This window comes from Leptodactylus fuscus, chromosome 3 (assembly GCF_031893055.1).
Source record: "Leptodactylus fuscus isolate aLepFus1 chromosome 3, aLepFus1.hap2, whole genome shotgun sequence".
NCBI lineage: Eukaryota > Metazoa > Chordata > Amphibia > Anura > Leptodactylidae > Leptodactylus > Leptodactylus fuscus.
In genome coordinates, this window is record NC_134267.1 from 67,229,112 (window position 1) to 67,251,748 (window position 22,637).

At 42.4% G+C, this 22,637-nt stretch overlaps 1 protein-coding gene across 2 annotated transcripts in view; it reads right to left on the reverse strand.

The window, feature by feature from the left end:
• Nucleotides 1-22,382, reverse strand: part of ERMARD (ER membrane associated RNA degradation) — a 37,688-nt gene extending 15,306 nt beyond the window's left edge. Inside the window, exons 1-8 of one of the 2 annotated variants that reach the window (XM_075267698.1) lie at nucleotides 22,332-22,382; nucleotides 16,905-17,072; nucleotides 15,712-15,880; nucleotides 9,170-9,309; nucleotides 7,406-7,507; nucleotides 6,640-6,729; nucleotides 4,412-4,509; nucleotides 1,318-1,454 (exon numbers count right to left, since the gene is read on the reverse strand). In XM_075267698.1, the coding sequence (XP_075123799.1) occupies nucleotides 1,318-1,454; nucleotides 4,412-4,509; nucleotides 6,640-6,729; nucleotides 7,406-7,507; nucleotides 9,170-9,309; nucleotides 15,712-15,880 (736 nt within the window). In that variant the 5' untranslated portion in view covers nucleotides 16,905-17,072; nucleotides 22,332-22,382. Of the gene's footprint in view, nucleotides 1-1,317; nucleotides 1,455-4,411; nucleotides 4,510-6,639; nucleotides 6,730-7,405; nucleotides 7,508-9,169; nucleotides 9,310-15,711; nucleotides 15,881-16,893; nucleotides 17,073-22,331 lie in introns of both variants that reach the window. The other variant, XM_075267697.1, reaches the window with a different exon arrangement.
• Nucleotides 22,383-22,637: the final 255 nt, after the last annotated feature.

Consider the following 22,637-nt stretch of genomic DNA (forward strand, 5'->3'; position numbering starts at 1 on the left):
CTGTGAATCGTTCAGCCTATTTCTGGGGAGGCCACACAGGGTTATGTGTAGACTGATACTTTGGGGGTTCATAATATATAGTAACCAGGAACACTACAATGTTCAGTCTTATGCAAAAATACCCTTTATATTGAGTGGCATCCACCAATATAGGTGCTATTTGTTTGTAGATGACTCTGTATTGCTAATATTTATCCTCAGGGAGTACAGGAACCTAGTACCCCCTGGTGCGTTTTTGTTGCGTCTTTTAAATGAACATACATTTTAAAATAATTATATCAATAAAGTTTTGGACTTTAAACGTCCCTTGATAGCTTACCTACCTGTTTTTTTTTTCTAAGGGCTCATTCACATCTGCGCCCCGGTCTCCGTTCTGCAGGTTTCCGTTTCCTGCACAAAACAGAGGCAGGAGACGGAAAACTGCAGGACTCTTTCATACCTATTCATTTGAATGGGTTTGAAAGATGTCTGGCCGTGAGCGGCGACGGTGAGCGTTTTATGCTCTCCGCCGCGAAACCGTTTTTTTAAAAACCAGACACAGAGTCGGACATGCAGTACTCTGTGTCCGATTTTTAAAAAAACGGTTTCGCGGCGGAGAGCATAAAACGCTCGCCACCGCTCACGGCCGGACCCGGTCTGACAGGTTTCTGTCTTCTGCATGCAGAAGACGGAAACCACAGAATGGAGACCCGAACGCTGGTGTGAACCTAGCGTCAGTTGGGTACGTTGTACATATTGTTTATCAAACATATTTTCAGTTCTTCTTTATATTGGGTGCCTTTGCCTTACAAAAGCATAGATGTACAATTTACCACATATGGTAGTTCTCTGATCAAAAATCTCTTAAAATGTTGTTACAAGGGATTGATTTCCCTTAAAAAAATCTGGATAAAAAGTTTTATAATAGTAGTATGGAGAGAACACAGGAGTGAAGCCTAAAAGTGCATTAGTAATATAGTACAATATATTATACCATGCTGTTTTAAATTCACTATTTGTTTTTTTTCTTTTTTCTATCCACAATGTTTGTGTCAATATCTATTGTGTTGTTTTTTAAATAAATATTCCATGATGTAATTAAGAAGACAGTGCCTCAGTCATGCAGCTGCGAATTTCTGTCAACCATTTATCTCCTTTCAAAGCGAAAAATTCAGGCGCTGTTGAAATCCAAAATTGGCAAGTCGAGTCAAAAATATGTATGACCACCATACACTGAAATATCTAAGAAACTATTCTAATTACAACAGGCTTTACTTCACAGATATATCAGAAATTAATGTTAAACTATAGTTATGGTTAGCTGCTCCAAAAACATACCTGGAAAACCTGTCATGTCATGTAGATTACTGAAAACAAAATATGGTCGATGCACCAGAGACATCCCAGTGTTACTAAGCCAGGACTGCAGTATCTGCCCCAGTCCAGCTGTTAACAGCAGAAGCATAGAGCAATATCTAAGAGAATGGAGACAAGTTTTACACTTGGATATAAAGAACATTAATATTATCTATTACTCCAGAAGCAAAATGTATTATTTTCTACTAAAAATAAAAATCTGAAGAAATGAGAGGATTCTTATATCAGAACTATACATGTGCATTTAATATGTGAAGCTTGGTTGGGAATTTCATCCTACTAATGAAAGTTTGTGTGTTTGGATGTTTGTTCCTCAATCACGGGAAAATGGCCAAACGGGTTTGCCTGCAATTGCACACATACATACATTGACAGTCAGATTGAAACACAGGCTACTTACTTTGCCGGTACACGGCCGGAGTTTGCCACCACAACCACCGAATTGCCGTTCGCTTAAACTGAAGGACCTGGGAGGACGTTATTCCAGGCCCTTCAACTCTTCCCTGATTAGCTGCTGCTGCGTCAGCAGAGCTATCAGCCCGACTGCAGCCTGGAGAAAATGGTTGTGCACGCACGCTTGGGAGAGGAGCCGACGTGCAGCCTTACTTGGGACAAGAACGGATAGGCAGCCTTACTGGACGGCCGTACAAACACTGTTTCGGCTGCACCTGGTAAGTACATTGCCGTGCGAGGGGAAAGCTGCAGCCCCGCACAGTATGCCCCACAGATGCAGGTACCGCCATACACCGGCGTAGGCTGCGATGTAGTAGTGCTGACAGGCCATGTAGCAGTGTGCTGGGGGGGGGCTAGTGGAAGGGAAGGGGCTGTGGGGGCACGCGGCGGCTCATAAACACCAGGGGTCCGCGGGGGCCATGGTGTGGAAGGGGCCCGCGGCGGACGCAAGGCAACGAGGCAAGGGGGGGGGGTTGGGCACCGCTGGAGGTGGGTCGCGCAGCGGGGGAGTGGGCCACGGACGAAGTCGCGGGTACTGCTAGTATTATAAATGTGAAAGTTTATAAGTTTGGATGTTTGTTACTCAATCACGCAAAAACGGCTGAACGGATTTAAATGAAATTTGGCACATAGATAGTTTGTAATGTCGATTAACACACAGACTACTTTTTATCCCAGTAAATTACATGGTTTCATGACTGTTATGAATTTATGTTCACATACTACATTACACTGCTCTTATCTCAGCTTCTGAGAAAGCCAGGGCTGTTATCTCTCTGATCAAACACACGCTAACTCTCAGTGGTGTGTGTTCATGCATTTGCATATTATCTGATCTGCTTCAGACACTGCTGCCGGACTGACATGGGCAAACACCTATAATCCAAATTGGCACTTTGCTAATTTCCAACATGCCTGGAAAAAGAAAATCTAATTTGTCGCAAACAACGAGAGCTATGAACGTAGCCAGAAGTCACAGAGTTGTCCTCCAGTGGCGCTGAGGGGTTCATCGATGGCAACAACACACTCATTATATGGTGTCCCAGCGAGCTGCTGAGATACTGGAACAATCACAGACACAGCTCGAGGAATGAGTTCAGCAGCAGGCCAGCTTGACAGCTGCTGAAACACCACTGCAGGCGTAACACCAACAACACGCTCATTATATGATGTTCCAGCGAGGTGCTGAAATGCCATAACAATCACAGGTACAACGCGAGGAACAAGTTCAGCGGCAGGCCAGCTTGAGAGCTGCCAAAACGCCGGAGCATGCGGATCATCAACGACAACAACACGCTCATTATATGGCGTCCCAGCGAGCTGCTGAGATACCGGAACAATCACAGGCACAGTGCGAGGAACATGTTCAGCGACAGGCCACCTTAACAGCTAGCGAAACGCCGGAGCAGATGGATCATCAACACCAACAACATGCTCATTATATGGCGTCCCAGCGAGCTGCTGAGATGCCGGAACAATCACAGGCATGGTGTAAAGAACAAGTTCCGCAGCAGGACAGCTTAAGAGCTGCTAAAACGCCGGAGCAAGAAAACCATCGACAGCAGCAATTTGCTGAATATAGGCGGAAAATTTGACACAAAAACCCCCAAGGGTGGATGCAAAGTAGGTGTATCAGTATTGGAACCACAACCATGAACAAAAAGATACACTAAAATATAACTTTTAATAATGTTAGTTAAAAGTGTGAAATACAAAATACTATTGGATAAAATGAAGAAAAATCTCCACTAGAATAACCTGCCGCAGCTGGTAAGGATAGAGCACTAGTGTAGTGTAGTGTTGAGACTGGCTTAATGTAGCCTAATATCAGTCTTAGAGGCTCAAGACTATTGGGATGGGTGATATAATAAGGTGGGAGTTGAAGGGGTAATGATGGTCCGCTTAACCATTAGCTCAATCCACTATTACTTGAACCATTATGGTAAAGTCCCCCTAACCTTAATTTCCACCACCCACATTGAAAATTTCCCAGTCTCTCCTCCCCTACTATTGACAGCATTCACACTGGAGATTGACTGGCTCAAAGCCAACGCTCACCACTAGGAGTCAAACAAACACTACTCCTCACGACGTGTCTAGCCTACTAATTTGCCTTTGCCTTCCTGACGTGTTTCTGCTGTAAAAACAGCTTCTTCAGAGGAATAAACTAGCATGTCTTTTTCCCCAAAACTAGATTATTACGGCATATTTGTCGAGCCCTATCGTTTCTGGCCCCATCAGCTGCAGACTATAGCTGATGGATCCATAAATGATGTGGGTGGTGGAAATTAAGGTTAGGGGGACTTTACTTTACACCCGTCCCAATAGTTTTGAGCCTCTAAGACTGATATTAGGCTACATTAAGTCTTTCTCAACACTACACTAGTGCTCTATCCTTACCAGCTGCGGCGGGTTATTCTAGTGGAGATTTTTCTTCATTTTATCCAATAGTATTTTGTATTTCACACTTTTCTAACATTATTAAAAGTTATATTTTAGTGTATCTTGTTCATGGTTGTGAATATAGGCGGATCATTAATGCCAACAACCCGCAGACTAAGTCACGGGCAGAAGCTAGTTTTCAAATAAATTTGCCACTTACTTGGATGGAATCTCATCGGGTGATACAAATCCATGCCACAGAATGTTACGGAGATTAAGACTTTGTGGAGAGCCAAGGAAAACTCTCAGCACATCCATCTAGTTAGTAAAAAGAAAATCGAAATGGAACAAAGAAATTAAAGTTCAATTCATAAAATTAGTCAGTAGAGAAAAAAAAAAAAAGATAAAATGATAAATACTATATTGCTCATAAACACAATGGGGTTCAGAACCGATCTTCAGTGTGGGGGCCTTAAAATCACTGTAGATTAAAACTAACTGGGATATATATTTATACATGCTGTAGTAATCCAAGAAAAGCATGGAGTATGAGTACTGTATGCGTCACCAAGGATTCTTGCTTTGGTGATGTAGTTCCAAGAAAATATGCACCAGCAACCATAGGCTACTAACAGTTTTCTTTAAGTGACTGGAATTTGGATACAGAATTTAGAACTGACTACATATCTTCGGTGCAGAGGTCACTCCATTACTGCATCCAGGATGTTTTACCTTCTGTATTGAAGTGTGAACAGGAAACAGAAAGGAAAAGCTTTCCTATGCGATCTCTAGGCTGGACAAGCACCCTGAAGCTAGATTCACACCTATGCCTTGATTTTGTTTGGGGGTTTCTGTCCCTTTTTTTCAGGCAAAAACCAGGCGGAGTTAAATATAGTCTATGGGGTACTTGGGTAACCGCTTTTTAAGCAGATCAGGTGTCTGTTCTTCGGGTTCCCAAGCTGACCCAAAGAACAGTTACCCAGGAACAGATGTGAACCTAGCACAAGAGTCTACTACTGGACCTTAGCCAGACTGATAAAATTAAAGGGGCTCTATCACTGGATTTTCGCTATTTTAGATAAACATATGCCTGAATAGTCTTTAAAAAGGCTACTCAAATCCTGCTAATCGTTTGTTAACACCCCCCCCCCCCCCCGTTTTAATAAATTACCTTTTAAACGTATATATAAATGATAAGTGATCTATACAGAGCAGGGGCTGCAGCTCCATGTGTCTATCATAGATCTCCATGTGTACAGTAGATCTACGCTATGATAGAAAAAGGGAGCTACAGGCTGTGAATTGAGAGCAGGAGGAGGGACTTACATAGAAGAACTAAGAGATGAGGGCGTGAACAGAGTATGACATGAGGGGTGCACGGCAATGCCCACGGTGCACGGAGGGCTCATTTACATATTTATATATAAAAGGTAATTCATTAAAATGGGGGGGATTTTAACAAACGATTAGCAGGACTTAAATTGCCTTTTTAAGGGCTATTCAGGCATATGTTTATCTAACATAGCGAAAATCCAGTGATAGAGCCCCTTTAAGCTAGTTTACTTTTGACACTTTGCCTGAATTAAAGGGGTATTTACATCTCAAAGATTCTATCTATACTGCTAGTTTCTGTTAATTCAAGAGTTTTCCTAAATATATCGCTTTAGCAAAGCTGTATTCTCTGCCTGCTACCTGAAATAATTTCTCACATTGTTTATAAAACGTTGTCAAGGAGCCTGTCCTGTTATATCTCCGTATCTAGTCTTACAGCACAGATGGCTCATTGCTGATAAAGGCATGGGCAGTCTGTGTTATCTCTCTATGATACAGAAGTATAATATTGAGTTTACCGCAAGTGTGTGTAATGTACATTTACTCTGCATAGTTGATCTGCATTATTATAGATTTCTAGTTAACATAATAATTAATCTCTCATGGTTATTTGTTTACATCTACTGATGGACTTTGATGTTGCCAAATTGTTGTTTACTGCTCAAGGAAGCGGCCTTAAGTTCGTCGATTTTCATATTTGGATGTAATAAATAGAACTACTGTGCAAAAAGCCCACAAGACACACAAACAAAAAAACTGAAACAAACAGCCAGAAATATCAGATTGTGGAAAAACTCAGCATGCAATCTCTTGCATACATCCCTGCACACGGTCTCAAATAATAAGTGCATAAGTTTCTTTGCCTGACCAGGATGTTTTCAGTTAAATCGCACTATATTTTGACAATTCTGATTGGACGCAATATCCTAAATGTACCGTTCTCATTGGATGAACACTAGTTTTACATTGTAATTGCAGTGGACACTGATCACACAGGCCAACAGGTTGATGGTCAGCATGAAAATGAGAGTAGACAAGGGGCAACCCTGACATTGTGCTTATTATAGATATACACAATTGTGAACAGAGCCTTATGTCACCTTGAGATATACTTACCACAGTTTGACTGAAGATTTTGGCCAATTCCTGGGAAGCCAAAAGATCTCTCAGTAGGAATGGACAATCTTTACCAATTATTAAATACACCTAAAGCCAAATACAAAGTGAACAGTAAGACAAATAAGATGCAGAAAAATTAAACAAAAATATCTGGGATTATGCATTTCATATCAAAATGACCATTACATTATTACGTTTGAGTTATAATACAGAGGTGATCCACCTATAAGATGCCTATATAGCATCAGAACATTGGGGCAAATTTACTGAAGTGTTTGCACCTGAAATGTTGAGTAAAATGCGCCAAGATGTGCATATTTAAAGCCAGTTTTTCCTGACTAGTATTAAAAGGGCAACTTAAATGGGAATAGGCACAGCAGATAAGGTACAATGTGCCTGTTACATAATGTGAGGTAGCCCATTAGTGCCCCCATACTTTTAGATCAAGCAGGCTGGTATAGATAGATACCAACACCCCATTTGCCCATAACCAACATAAAAGGGCCTGGCTGCATTGTACAACAAAGAAGTTACTTAAAAAAGAGTTATTAGCGGATATTTTGGCCAAAACATGCAAGCTCGCACTCCATGTGAAAGATCTCCATGTCTTACAAGCCAGAAAGTGCTGTGCCTTCCCAAAGATCTAGTTATTTCTAATAATGATTCTTGAGCCAAAGAACAACAAACATATGAAAAAGCTATAAGCTGGGTATTTGTTGTACAGAATAAGAAAATAAATAGCCATTAATCAGAGGATACTCACATCACCTAGAGAGCGCTCCAGACAAGATGTTACCTTCATCAAACATAGCGAGATCTTGGTCCCATCCAAGCTTTTCAGCGCACTCAGAGCATTCAGAAACAACTGAGGAATAGTTACACAAATAATATAGATTACAAATGTAGTCATTCATTGTCTTAATTTTACATACTTAATCTGCAATATATCAAGGTTACTACAAAAAAAAGTTAAAATGTCAGCAAAACGGCCCCTTTTAATTTGGGGTGTCTTAGGGTAAATCCACATTGCCATCCTTCAAGTCCGTTGTTCTGATCCATCATAATATCAGAACAACAGACTGAAAAGCCAACAGAATGTCTGGTGCAAACAAAGCAACCTCCGTATGGCACCCACCTCCATTCACTGTTAAAAACAAGATGGAAGCTTTCTTCAATTTCTTTTAGCAGTGTTTTGCCTTTGGAAACTACAGTCAGAAAACCGGATCTTCTTTCTTCCATAGTTTCTGCCACTGGTGTGTTGCTCATCAATCAATGGGGTTCCACATAGTAAGACTATGTGACATTGTTTTAGCTGAAATTCCGACGCTGAAGCGTCACTCATGAACATATCAGTCAATGGGGATGAAAAGCGTGTGACCATCCCACATGGCTTCAGCTGAGATTACAGTGCTGTAGCAGCAGTAAGATAGGACAGGACGCTTACATCTATAGTATACTGGAAAAAGAAGAGTCGGTCACTAGCTCCAGTTGAGAACGATGGGAACTAAATCGGGGATTTTGAGACAGTAAACATGTCAAAATCGGCTCCAAAAAAAAGGTAAACTTATCCTAAAAGATGCCCACAGAAGTAAAAAAGACAATACCTGCTGTGCATCCCCACATGCAAAAAAGAGGGACTGACTGGCCTATATGGCCATACATAGTCCCGCAAATACTGAATACAGTCTTTGTTTTTTGTATTATGTTACATGCCCTACATTTCCAAACTTTTTTGGAATCTTCTTTTTTTTTCAATTTAATAACCATTTGCTTATTGAAATGCAGAGTACAAAAAAAAAGCCTCAAACAATTTGTTTGGTGCTCCTTTGGTCTCCTGCTTGATGCAGCAAGTGTACATGGAGTTGTAAATATTACTGCAAAGAAGTGGTGCAGCCAACTTCACGATGGAGTGTCGCAGCAATCCAGGCAGGTTTCCACAGCATCCTGGTTGGGAGTCTAAGGAATTATTCTGTTCTTCACCCTTATAGTTATGAACCTTACAGGTATATTGCTGATAAAGCAGAGGAAGAAAAGAAGGTAATGGGACGCTATCAAGGGAGCAGTTAGGATGCAATAGGTCAGACGGGGTGTAGTCAGGAAGGTAAGGGGCAGAGCCAGAAGTAGAACACGGTACTGTGGTCAAAGTCATCTTTTTACGTTTTCCAGTTTTTTGGGTTTTTTTAATGTAGATTGTGATCCCCATATAGGACTCACAATGTACATTTTTCCCTACCAGAATGTCTTTGTCTGTGGAAGAAATCCACACAAACATGGGGAGAACATACAAACTCCTTGCAGATGTAATTCCTGTCAGGATTTGAACCCAGGACTCCAGCACTGCAAAGCTACAGCGCTAACCACTGAGCCACTGTGTTGCCCCACGTTTTCCAGATTCTGTGTCTATTTCTACATTTGTATTTTTTAGTGAAACCAGGACAAAGTCTTCAAATATGATTTAAGTGTTATAAGAATAACACTTACCGAATGTATTGCAAGATAATAGTGCTAGAAATCTCTCCAATCATACCTCAGAGTTGTTTGTCCACTGAAACCAGTCCAGAAATGCCTCTTCATACTTTTCATAAGGTAGTGACATGAAATATTTATGAACAGCATCACACAGGGGTCCCATCTTCCTCACACTCTCAGCATAGTTCAATCCCTCACCTGAAAACAAAAGCTTGCACATATTAGTCTTAAAGGGGCTTCCCCACATATATAACCATATTTACATTTATAGACAATTAATACCTATGCAGATTTACAAATATAAGTCATTGAAAATTTTGAGTTTTAAAGATTTGTTTTCTAGCCGGTTTATTGGCGTCTTTTGTTTAGACCATTTGCCAAAGGACTGGGACTTCTCAGAAACTCATTTATTGCGGTGGATTATCTTTTCATGCATCTGATCAGGCGGATGTGCAGGACTTCTCAGGAAGTGACATCATGTCCATTGGTCACATGGCCATGCTGCAGCTCAGTCTCATTCATTTCAAAGAGACAGATGTGGCATAGCCATATGACCAACAGATGCATTGTCTCTTCCTGAGACGAGCAAAGCAATTAATACTACAGTACAATGCCCATATCACAGGTTCTAGCCCCACCCCCGACAGCACAATATCAAATAAAAAATACTGGTCACAGCAGAAACACTGCAGAAAACAATGTGGCATTTTACAGTCACAGCAAGGTGGATGGAATTCTAGTGGTTCCCATCTCCACCTTGCGTAAAAATACATGAAGTGAATATGCTGCAATTTCTAAAACCGTTTGAAAATCCCAGCATGTCAATTATACCTACGGAAACATCGGCAGTTTCCCTATAGGTATAATAGGAGCAGAAAGTCTGCAGCAGTTTTTCTGCGGGACGCTACATGGAACTTTAAAAAGTATTTTAGTACCACTTTGTGCTATAAAAATACCAAAACATACAGCATGTGAAAAGCACAAAAAAATCAGGAATTTTGCCCCCCGCCATTTTAAAACTACCTTATTTTGCGACATACCAATTCTGTATTACATTTCCCTTTATTTAGCAGCATTACAAGGCTTAATCAGATTCTATTTGCAGGTATAATCTGATACGTGTGACAGCGCCTATAGAGAGCCAACACCATCTATAAGAGCCCTCCTAATAAATCCTCAGGGCTTGTTCACATTGCGTTTTTGGCCTCCCTTGCCGGGATACGTTGGTAACCAGTCAGAATCAGCTGTCAACTTATCCCTGCACGAAGAACTGGCCATTAAAAAAAAGGGGGGGCCTGCAGTTCTCCATACAGGGATAAGTGGGGAGCTGATTGTGACTGGTTACCAACGTATCCCGTCAAGGGAGGCCAAAAACACAATGTGAACACTCCTTTAAAGTGAAAGTCCCACCCCCAAACAGGCTGCTATGCTAGTAGCATAGCAGCCTACATCATTATTAATACAAAGCACGCATACCTTTGGAAGTATTGTGTGCTTTGTAGTTCTCCAGCTAAAAACTCATATATCATATATTATTGCCCCAGTTCCCTCTCCGCAGTGCCGCACACCTGATGCCCCAACAATCCCCCCCGTCCACCTTCTAACATCTTTCCATTGCCCCCTGTACCCATACCTCCCAACTGAAGAACCAAAAGAGGGACAAAATGTGCGGCGCACTTTGCGCGCTGCAGCAAATTTAGCCTCACCCACTGTTATGTTGACTCCGCCCATTCTCATTAATTTTTCATGTGCCCGCACACAGTATAATTCTCCTACAGTCACCCGTACATTACATGTCCCCCCTCTATCTCTCCCCCAGCTTCATATACACCCTTCATCTGCCCCCAGTTTCATGTCTCCCCCTCCATCTCTTCCCCCAGATTCATGTCCGCCCCTCCATTTCTGCCCCCAGTTTCATGTCCCGCCTTCCATCTCTGCCCCCAGTTTCATGTCCCCTCCATCTCTGTCCCCAGTTTCATGTCCCTCCATCTCTGCCCCCAGATTCATGTCCCTCCATCTCTGCCCCCAGATTCATGTCCCCTCCATCTCTACCCCCAGATTCATGTCTCCTCCATCTCTGCCCCCATATTCATGCCCCCTCCATCTCTGCCCCCATATTCATGTCCCCTCCATCTCTGCCCCCATATTCATGTCCCCTCCATCTCTGCCCCCAGTATCATGTCCCTCCATCTCTGCCCCCAGATTCATGTCCCCTCCATCTCTGCCCCCCGTGTCATGCCGTCCTCTCCTTCATCTGCCCCCAGTTTCACGTTCCACCTCAGCGTACACAACATTACACTTACCTTCTCCTTCGTTCCCTCGCAGCTCTCTGCGCGCCTCTCTCTCACTGGCGCACAGTTGTAGACGCGATGTGACGTCATCGCATCGCGTCTACAAGCCAGTAGCAGCGGCGGCGGCAGATCTGAGTTGAAATAGGACATACAATGACTGCTACGGGCGCCAGGGGGCCGGCACACGGTGGCGGGCCAAAACCGGGCCCCCCCATTTTTCAATTTGGCTGGGCCCCTGACGCCAGTAGCAGTAGTACTGGCCTATCGGCGGCCCTGATGACGGCTACACAAGGAGGTTGACCTCTGACCCTCTGTAGGGACAGGAACTGAGAGACTTGTTAAATACACCACTCCCACCACTATACACCAGTGTTTACCAAATTACAAAGGAAAGGTGAGAAATATAAACTACAGTATGCTGTCTTACATAATTACTTACATTATTAACTATGCAGGGTAATTAGACGCCGTCATGGTGGACTCACGGAAACAGAGTTACCGGTAAGTCTAACTCCGGCTTTCCATTACGTCCACCATGACGGCTACACAAGGAGATATACCAGATTACAATCTGGTGCCCAGCAGTGGAGAAAGCGATCAAAAAAGCTACCTCTTCAATGTTCATGGTTTTACCTAAACCATTCAATCATTCATCCCTGTATTCTGAACTGAAAAAATTTATTCTCCTCCTGTTATATAGACAGGGCATGAGGTTAGAACTGGAGGACTGGACTTCTTTTTTAATGAAAAAGCGTAAGTCCTCCAAAAGTCGTCTTTCCCTACTTAAAGGGGTTGGCCACTTTCAGATCAATATTGACAAACAAATGGACATTAAACATATACAATTTTCCAATATACTTTCTGTATCAATTCCTCACGGTTTTCTAGATTTCGGCTTGCTGTCATTCATTCTGTTACTTCTAGAGGATAAAACTCTGACCATGGTCATGTGATTTACGGTCCTGGTCATGTGATGAGCACACAGGTGCACAGCTGATTACCAGGCAGATGTCTGAGTACTGAGCTGTGACTCAGTACTCAGTGTTTTGGGTCATTGTCCTGCTGGAAGACCCATGACCTCTGAGGGAGACCCAGCTTTCTCACACTGGGCCCTACCTTATGCTGCAAAATTTGTTGGTAGTCTTTAGACTTCATAATGCCATGCACACGGTCAAGCAGTCCAGTGCCAGAGGCAGCAAAGCAACCCCAAAACATCAGGGAACCTCCGCCATGTTTGACTGTAGGGACCGTGTTCTTTTCTTTGAAGGCCTCTTTTTTTTCCTGTAAACTCTATGTTGATGCCTTTTCCCAAAAAACTCTACTTTTGTCTCATCTGACCAGAGAACATTCTTCCAAAACGTTTTTGGCTTTCTCAGGTAAGTTTTGGCAAACTCCAGCCTGGTTTTTTTATGTCTCTGGGTAAGAAGTGGGGTGTTCCTGGGTATCCTACCATACAGTCCCTTTTCATTCAGACGCTGACGGATAGTACGGGGTGACACTGTAGTACCCTTGGACTGCAGGGCAGCTTGAACTTGTTTGGATGTTAGTCGAGGTTCTTTATCCACCATCCGCACAATCTTTCATTGAAATCTCTCAATTTTTCTTTTCCGTCCATATCTAGGGAGGTTAGCCACAGTTCCATGGCCTTTAAACTTCTTGATGACTTCGTGCGGTAGACACAGGAATATTCAGGTCTTCGGAGATGGACTTGTAGCCTTGAGATTGCTCATGCTTCCTCACAATTTTGCTTCTCAAGTCCTCAGACAGTTCTTTGGTCTTTCTTCTCTCCATGCTCAATGTGGTACACACAAGGACACAGGACAGAGGGTGAGTCAACTTTAATCCATTTCACCTGGCTGCAAGTGTGATTTGGTTATTGCCACCATCTGTTAGGTGCCTCAGGTAAGTAACAGGTGCTGTTAATTACACAAATTAGAGAAGCATCACATGATTTTTCAAACAGTGCCAATACTTTTGTCCACCCCCTTTTTTATGTTTGCTGTGGAATTATATCCAATTTGGCTTTTTGACAATTCTTTTTGTGGTTTTCCATTGAAGACAAATTAAATGAAGATAATAATACCAAAAAATTTGTGCTTGCAATCATTTTCTGGAAGAAAATGAGTATTATCTGACAGAATTGCAGGGGTGCCAATACTTTTGGCCAACACGGTATGTTCACAGAGTGTTTGTATTCTTTCCAAATAAGAGTCTTCACATTTTCATGCAAAAGTTCTTCGCAGCAATGAGGGCGGGCCCAAGCGCTCAAACGAACACTGGTAGAGCCGACTGCGCATGCCGGCGGCAATAATTTCGAGGCCGCAAGGCAAGACTGCGCAGGCATCAGAGCTGACGAAGAAGGAAGATGACAGAGAAGGGTAGGATGCAGCTGAAGAAGAAGGCGTCGCTGGAGCGGGTTCTCGGGCGGCAGTGGGGATGCCCCCATTGCTGTTTGAGTGCTGGGGCCCGCCCTCATTGCTGCGGAGAACTCATTAGCATACCGGTAAAAAACGGTATTTCTAAGGAACGGCGCAGCTGAGACCATGTCTAAAAGTAAGAGACGAACAGCCTTTCTAAAGGCTATTCCGATGTCTAAAGCACACAAAACAGCGTTTTAGTGGTAGAATCCCTTTAAAATTACATAGCTCTCCAATGTGTTTCTTGTGCTTTGCTGCCATCAAGTGGCCAAATAGTGCACAAAGGTATGAGCCGAGTAATTACTGTTATCTAATTGTGAAACAGTTAAAACAGAGTAATGCTAGGTTCACACTAGCGCCAGGACTATGTTTTGAGCTTTCCGTCTTCTGCATGCAGAAGACGGAAAGCTGTCAGACCGGGTCCGGCCGTGAGCGCCGGTGAGTGTTTTATGCTCTCCGCCGCGAAACCATTTTTGTTTTTAAAACCAGACACAGAGTACTGCATGTCCGACTCTGTGTCCGGTTTAAAAAAAGCATAAAACGCTCACCGGCGCTCACGGCCGGACACCTTTCAAACCCATTCAAATGAATGGGTTACAAAGAGTCCTGCAGCTTTCCGTCTCCTGTTCTGTTTTGTGCAGGAAACGGAAACATGTATGAATGGAGACCGGACGCAGATGTGAATGAGCCCTAAGAAAAAGTTGTGTGCCTATGAAAGGCTTCTATTGTGATTTTATGATTAGGACAGGACTTCGTCACATTTAGGAGCTATAAAAGGGCTAATAGTAGCACACACTAGTCAGTCAGTTGGTGGTGGGTCCTGTGTGTGAGCTGTTGAGAAACTCAGACCAGATCCTGCTATAAGCAAGAAGGATGACGCATTAGTTTGTATTCTTGTATTTTCTTCGATTAAATCTCTTGAACGCCATGTGGTTTCCTGCATCCATACCACATGACTGCCTCAGTGACAGCAGTTTGAATCTATTAAAAAGGCCAAAAGCAAAACGATCTTACCTGGCCATAACAACCAATCACAACGCAGCTTTCAAAGCTAGGGATCTTCTTGGAAGAAGCTGCCTTAAGATTAACTGCAAACAGACTACAAGATTTACAGCTTCTAAAGGAGCCAGTGCACCTTACTGGCAAAAACTGAAGCACAGATCCCATGACCTGGCAGAGAGACAATGGCGCGGACACGGGTCTTGGCATGTAAAAGTGGGAGTGTCCTAAAATAATCATTCATTAATGGTAATCAAGGCAAAATGCTCCATCAATTGCGATTTTGATCATAATTGCCCAAGCTCTAGTCTGTGGGGTCCATACACTGACCAATGGTGGAATTAATTTCATCAGCTTTCAAGGTATACAAAAAAGAAAGGGATTTGCTTGTGGTCACTATTTGAATGCATTTTTTATATGACGATATTAGTGTTTTTTGTTTTTTTACAGATGCCATATTTCATGGCTGGAGGTTTAGGTTGCTTAAATATCCTCAAAGAAGACGGGGGATAAGGAGAAAGAGGGAGGTTGGACATACTGAACTGGGGCAACCAGAGGATCCTCAGTCTTGTGGGATTTCCCTCATGTTTTCCAATCTGCATACTCCCCAAGTCAAGACACAGTATTGGTTCACCAAATGACTGGAAAATGCTGGACACCTGGGAAAGGATGGGATTCCCTACTCACAAAGCTCCCCATCTGCCAAGACTCTAATGTGGCAGGATATATGTGGCAATGGTGGCCCCAGTGGAGAAATTATACCCAGAACAGGAAGGAAGCTAGTCGCATCTGCAACACACAAGACTGCTAACAGTGATATACGGGCAAATCTGGTGGCAATGCATTTGCAACCTGGTATCTTACACAGCAGATAAAGGCAATGTATAACACACCTGAGGACAGGTGGGACACAGTCTCACAAATGGTGCCCCAGCACACACGATGTTCCTTGTCCAAGAGACTTGTTATCTCAACGTCATCTTGAACCTCAAATCCAAGCAAACACACCATATTGTAAACGGCTGGTGACAGGCATGTGGTAAGAGGAATGGATCCAGACATCTGTAAAATAGAATGATGGTATCAATACTGAGAAGTAACAAGAATGCTTTTCCCTTTAGATGCTACCTAACCTTTATAGGTATTAGACAGAGCAGATTTTATTTATTTATATATTTAACAAAACAAAACAAAAAAACACCTTTGACCAAGCTCCGATCACTGCTAGGGCATGTTGACATTGTCAGAATTTGCAAGCGTCAATTTTGCACATTGCAGATTTGTCACTCCCAAGGTACAATGTATGGGGGGGGGAGGGAGATTTGTCACATGTATGTCCTACATCAAGTGATGCCATACGTGGAATTCCCAGCAAAAATCCATGCTCTATGGAGATGACAACTGAAACATGTCACTCAGGGTTCGTTCACACTTGCACTCGGTGTCTGGTGTGTGCATTCTGCTGGGTTTCCGTTCTCAGCCCTGGCGAAACTGGACAAGGGACGGAAAAGCAGCGGTCAGCTTTAAAACCCATTCACTTGAATGGGTATGTAAAGGTGACCACCAGTGTCCACCTGCGGCCTGTCTGCAGGAAAACCGGATTTTTTTAGCCGGACACAAAGTAGGACATGCAGGATTTTGTGCCTGACTAAAAAAACGGGTTGTAAAGCTGACCGCCGGGTTTCACACCTGTGTTCAGATTTCCTTTTGTGGGGTCCCCAAGCGGAAACCTAATCTGCTTAAAAAGCCTTTACCTGCGGATCTCATAGACTATAATGGGGTCTGCCAGTTTTCCACCAGAAAAATGCTGTTTGCAGAACGGTTTTCTCCGCATTAACGGAATAACGGTAACGGAATTCCAGAGCGGAGACTGAGCACCAGTGTGAACCAAGCCTTACTACAGATCTGCCATCCAGATTTGGAATCCACAGTGAAAACCTGTAGCACATCATTCACATACTGTGGAATAAGGTGGGTATCGACTCGCCAACAATTTACCCGCTGCAAAGTAAAAATATCATTCACTATGACATTAGTGACTGCAATGTGATAGCAGCCACCATACAGATACCTACCTCTCACTTACTGCTATGTACTACCTGTGTACTGATTGCTCTGCCACCCGCTTCTTGCACATGCACACTTGGCTCCCCTCCTTGTAGCAGTCAGTTGATCAGCGGTTTATGTGGTGCAGGAAAATCACTGGAAATAGCCATGTTGTAGCATCTTCTCACCAAAGCAATGTCTTGTGTTTCTATACGGTTTACAAAAATTTTTAAATATTTAGACGTTTTCAAACATTATCTTGATTTTAATAACAGGTATTTATCATGGATTTTCCTATTTGTATATATAACCTTACTTGTATACCTTACCTTATGTATAACCATACTTGTATACCTTACCTTGTATATATAACCTTACTTGTATATATAACCTTACTTGTATACCTTACCTTATGTATAACCATACTTATATACCTTACCTTATATATAACCATACTTGAATACCTTACCTTGTATACAGTGGGGCAAAAAAGTATTTAGTCAGTCACCAATAGTGCAAGTCCACCACTTAAAAAGATGAGAGGCATCTGTAATTTACATCATAGGTAGACCTCAACTATGAGAGACAAAATGAGAAAACAAATCCAGAAAATCACATTGTCTGATTTTGTAAGAATTTATTTGCAAATTATGGTGGAAAATAAATATTTGGTCACCTACAAACAATCAAGATTTCTGGCTCTCAGAGACCTGTAACTTCTTCTTTAAGAGTCTCCTCTTTCCTCCACTCATTACCTGTAGTAATGGCACCTGTTTAAACTTGTTATCAGTATAAAAAGACACCTGTGCACACCCTCAAACAGTCAGACTCCAAACTCCACTATGGTGAAGACCAAAGAGCTGTCAAAGGACACCAGAAACAAAATTGTAGCCCTGCACCAGGCTGGGAAGACTGAATCTGCAATAGGCAACCAGCTTGGATTGAAGAAATCAACTGTGGGAGCAATAATTAGAAAATGGAAGACATACAAGACCACTGATAATCTCCCTCGATCTGGGGCTCCACGCAAAATCTCACCCCGTGGGGTCAAAATGATTACAAGAACGGTGAGCAAAAATCCCAGAACCACGCGGGGGGACCTAGTGAATGAACTGCAGAGAGCTGGGACCAATGTAACAAAGCCTACCATCAGTAACACACTACGCCGCCAGGGACTCAGATCCTGCAGTGCCAGACGTGTCCCACTGCTTAAGCCAGTACATGTCCGGGCCCGTCTGAAGTTTACTAGAGAGCATTTGGATTATCCAGAAGAGTATTGGGAGAATGTCCTATGGTCTGATGAAACCAAACTGGAACTGTTTGGTAGAAACACAACTTTTCGTGTTTGGAGGAAAAAGAATACCGAGTTGCATCCATCAAACACCATACCTACTGTAAAGCATGGGGGTGGAAACATCATGCTTTGGGACTGTTTCTCTGCAAAGGGGCCAGGACGACTGATCGGGGTACATGAAAGAATGAATGGGGCCATGTATCGTGAGATTTTGAGTGCAAACCTCCTTCCATTAGCAAGGGCATTGAAGATGAAACGTGGCTGGGTCTTTCAACATGACAATGATCCAAAGCACACCGCCAGGGCAACGAAGGAGTGGCTTTGTAAGAAGCATTTCAAGGTCCTGGAGTGGCCTAGCCAGTCTCCAGATCTCAACCCTATAGAAAACCTTTGGAGGGAGTTGAAAGTCCGTGTTGCCAAGCGACAGCCCCAAAACATCACTGCTCTAGAGGAGATCTGCATGGAGGAATGGGCCAACATACCAACAACAGTGTGTGCCAACCTTGTGAAGACTTACAGAAAACGTTTGACCTCTGTCATTGCCAACAAAGGATATATAACAAAGTATTGAGATGAAATTTTGTTACTGACCAAATACTTATTTTCCACCATAATTTGCAAATAAATTCTTACAAAATCAGACAATGTGATTTTCTGGATTTGTTTTCTCATTTTGTCTCTCATAGTTGAGGTCTACCTATGATGTAAATTACTGACGCCTCTCATCTTTTTAAGTGGTGGAACTTGCACTATTGGTGACTGACTAAATACTTTTTTGCCCCACTGTATAACCATACTTTTATACCTTACCTGTAGAGATGAGCGAACACTGTTCAAATCAGCCGATCCGAACAGCACGCACCCATAGAAATGAATGGAAGCACCTGTGACGCCGGCCAAGTCAGCGTCACAGGTGCTTCCATTCATTTGTATGGGTACGTGCTGTTTGGATCGGCTGATCCGAACAGTGTTCGCTCATCTGTACTTAACTGTATACCTATAATAATAAATTTTATTTATATATCGCCAACATATTCCACAGCACTGTACAATTTGTAGGGTTCAAATACAGACAGAAAAATACATTACAAAGAACGTCATTTCACACAATGGGACTGAGGGCCCTGCTCGCAAGAGCTTACAATCTATGAGGTAGAGGGGGTGACACAAGAGGTAGTAGGGGCGGTATTGTTTATACAGTATTCAGACAATTTTGTAATAGAGGTGACTGTCATTACACAAACAAAACTTTTTGAGCCATCACTAGTGGTGTCCTGTAACATGTGGATGGAGCTTGGACCTATAAAGTTAGCATGAGATGACATCATATCATGTGGGGTAATGTGGGAGCAGGGACAGAAGAGGGTTAAATTTTGGGGATTCTAATTATATTATGGAAGGGTTTACATTAGGAATTGTGATAGGCCTGTCTGAAAAGATGCGTCTTTAGTTTGCGTTTGAAACTGTAGAAACTGGGAGTTAATCTGATTGTCCGGGTGTTAGAGTTAAGTCCTCCATCTTTGTATTTTGGCAGCCATCTTGTACTCTTTCACATAAGTATGTATTTTCTGTTTAAGTCAAGGAGGCCCTTTGTTAGACTTTAAGGAATGTGATAATGAACATTAATGCATAGGTTGCTAATCATTATCTCTCAAGGGCCTCATGAGAAGATGCAGCTGACTTTGTATATCTCTTATCTCCTTTACATGATGTATGGACACATAACCAACAAAAGTATTAATCTTATGGTATCTGGGCACTCTGTCATATTTTATGGTATATGAAGGTCACTTAGAGTGTACAGACACAGAATCTATGTAGCTCATTGTTAATCAAGTTGGAACATGTCATCTTATCTCTTTTTGCCATGATATATACATATAGACAGTCTGGGATGTTAGCTCACACATAAGTATTTTGAATCCTTCTTTGTTTCATGGGAAAGTGCATCCCAGTGTGGAAAGCTATAATGAGATGCAGATTATAATGAGCCTCAGCCAATAGCCATGTGCCAGGCATGTCTTATATCTCTATAACCAATCATGATTGTACTAATTAGAATAGCCAAGCCAGCTCTTTGTCTGTAATGTATTTAAACTACCTTTTTCTTATAATAAAATCAGAACTCACTTGATACACTATCAGCTGCGTGTGTGTGTGTGTGTGTGTGTGGATTCTCCAGGCCCAATGGGTGGTAGCCCATCTAGGCCTGTTAATTATTTAATTTGGAACTCTGCAACATACTCTTATGAGGACCCTTTAATGTCCCCAACACGGGGTAGAGCATTCATATATATATTATATATATATATATATATATATATATATATATATATATATATATATATAAAAACCATGCTTGTATACCTTACTCGTATATATATATATATATATATATACATATATATATACACACACACACTCACCGGCCACTTTATTAGGTACACCTGTCCAACTGCTCGTTAACACTTAATTTCTAATCAGCCAATCACATGGCGGCAACTCAGTGCATTTAGGCATGTAGACATGGTCAAGACAATCTCCTGCAGTTCAAACCGAGCATCAGTATGGGGAAGAAAGGTGATTTGAGTGCCTTTGAACGTGGCATGGTTGTTGGTGCCAGAAGGGCTGGTCTGAGTATTTCAGAAACTGCTGATCTACTGGGATTTTCACACACAACCATCTCTAGGGTTTACAGAGAATGGTCCGAAAAAGAAAAAACATCCAGTGAGCGGCAGTTCTGTGGGCGGAAATGCGTTGTTGATGCCAGAGGTCAGAGGAGAATGGCCAGACTGGTTCGAGCTGATAGAAAGGCAACAGTGACTCAAATAGCCACCCGTTACAACCAAGGTAGCCAGAAGAGCATCTCTGAACGCACAGTACATCGAACTTTGAGGCAGATGGGCTACAGCAGCAGAAGACCACACCGGGTGCCACTCCTTTCAGCTAAGAACAGGAAACTGAGGCTACAATTTGCACAAGCTCATCGAAATTGGACAATTGAAGATTGGAAAAACGTTGCCTGGTCTGATGAGTCTCGATTTCTGCTGCGACATTCGGATGGTAGGGTCAGAATTTGGCGTCAACAACATGAAAGCATGGATCCATCCTGCCTTGTATCAACGGTTCAGGCTGGTGGTGGTGGTGTCATGGTGTGGGGAATATTTTCTTGGCACTCTTTGGGCCCCTTGGTACCAATTGAGCATCGTTGCAACGCCAAAGCCTACCTGAGTATTGTTGCTGACCATGTCCATCCCTTTATGACCACAATGTACCCAACATCTGATGGCTACTTTCAGCAGGATAATGTGCCATGTCATAAAGCTGGAATCATCTCAGACTGGTTTCTTGAACATGACAATGAGTTCACTGTACTCCAATGGCCTCCACAGTCACCAGATCTCAATCCAATAGAGCATCTTTGGGATGTGGTGGAACGGGAGATTCGCATCATGGATGTGCAGCCGACAAATCTGCAGCAACTGTGTGATGCCATCATGTCAATATGGACCAAAATCTCTGAGGAATGCTTCCAGCACCTTGTTGAATCTATGCCACGAAGAATTGAGGAAGTTCTGAAAGCAAAAGGGGGTCCAACCCGTTACTAGCATGGTGTACCTAATAAAGTGGCCGGTGAGTGTGTATAAATATATTTTATATATAATATATATATATATATATATATATATATAACCATGCTTGTACACCTTACTTGTATTCCTTACCTTATATAACCATACTTGCATACCTTACCTTATATATATAACCTTACCTTACATATAACCATACTTGTATACCTTACTCGTATATATAACCATGCTTGTGCACCTTACTTGTATACCTTACCTTATATATAACCTTACTTGCATATATAACCTTACGCTATATAGTTGCAGTAAGAAGCTTTATTAGACTAGATCAGTGCAATGCTTCAGTTCCTGAACCTTTCTCAAGCACCCTGTATGTTATGTACTGTATGTGGCAGATACTTACATGGGACAGAACAATTACATTGCCATGTTAGAGTATATAAAGTATATACAGTGCATAGTTAAACAGTACCACATATAACATATAACCCAAAGTGCCAAGATTAATACAATCCAGCCCTATTAATAAAATGAGCAATTCCCAATCTGTGCACACACGTGTAGGGGATGACCGACCACTCACCAATCATCCACATACTGTGATATAGACATGGATCCAAACATTACAAGAACACACTGAGCATGTCCGTGAAGCTGAGCCAATCACCGGGCTGGAGACAACTCCCTCCGCCGTTGTCTAGTAACAAAACTCAACCAGACAATTGCCCATTGCACAGGCTCAGTTCATACAGGAAGTGCTATGATGGCCATGTTGGAAATGGGAAAGTACTAGTGTAACTAAATCCAGGAAGTAAGCTGGTGGCCATCTTTGTAAAGGATATAATTGCAACTATTGTGAACGGGCATAGGGATAACTATAGTATTAGCA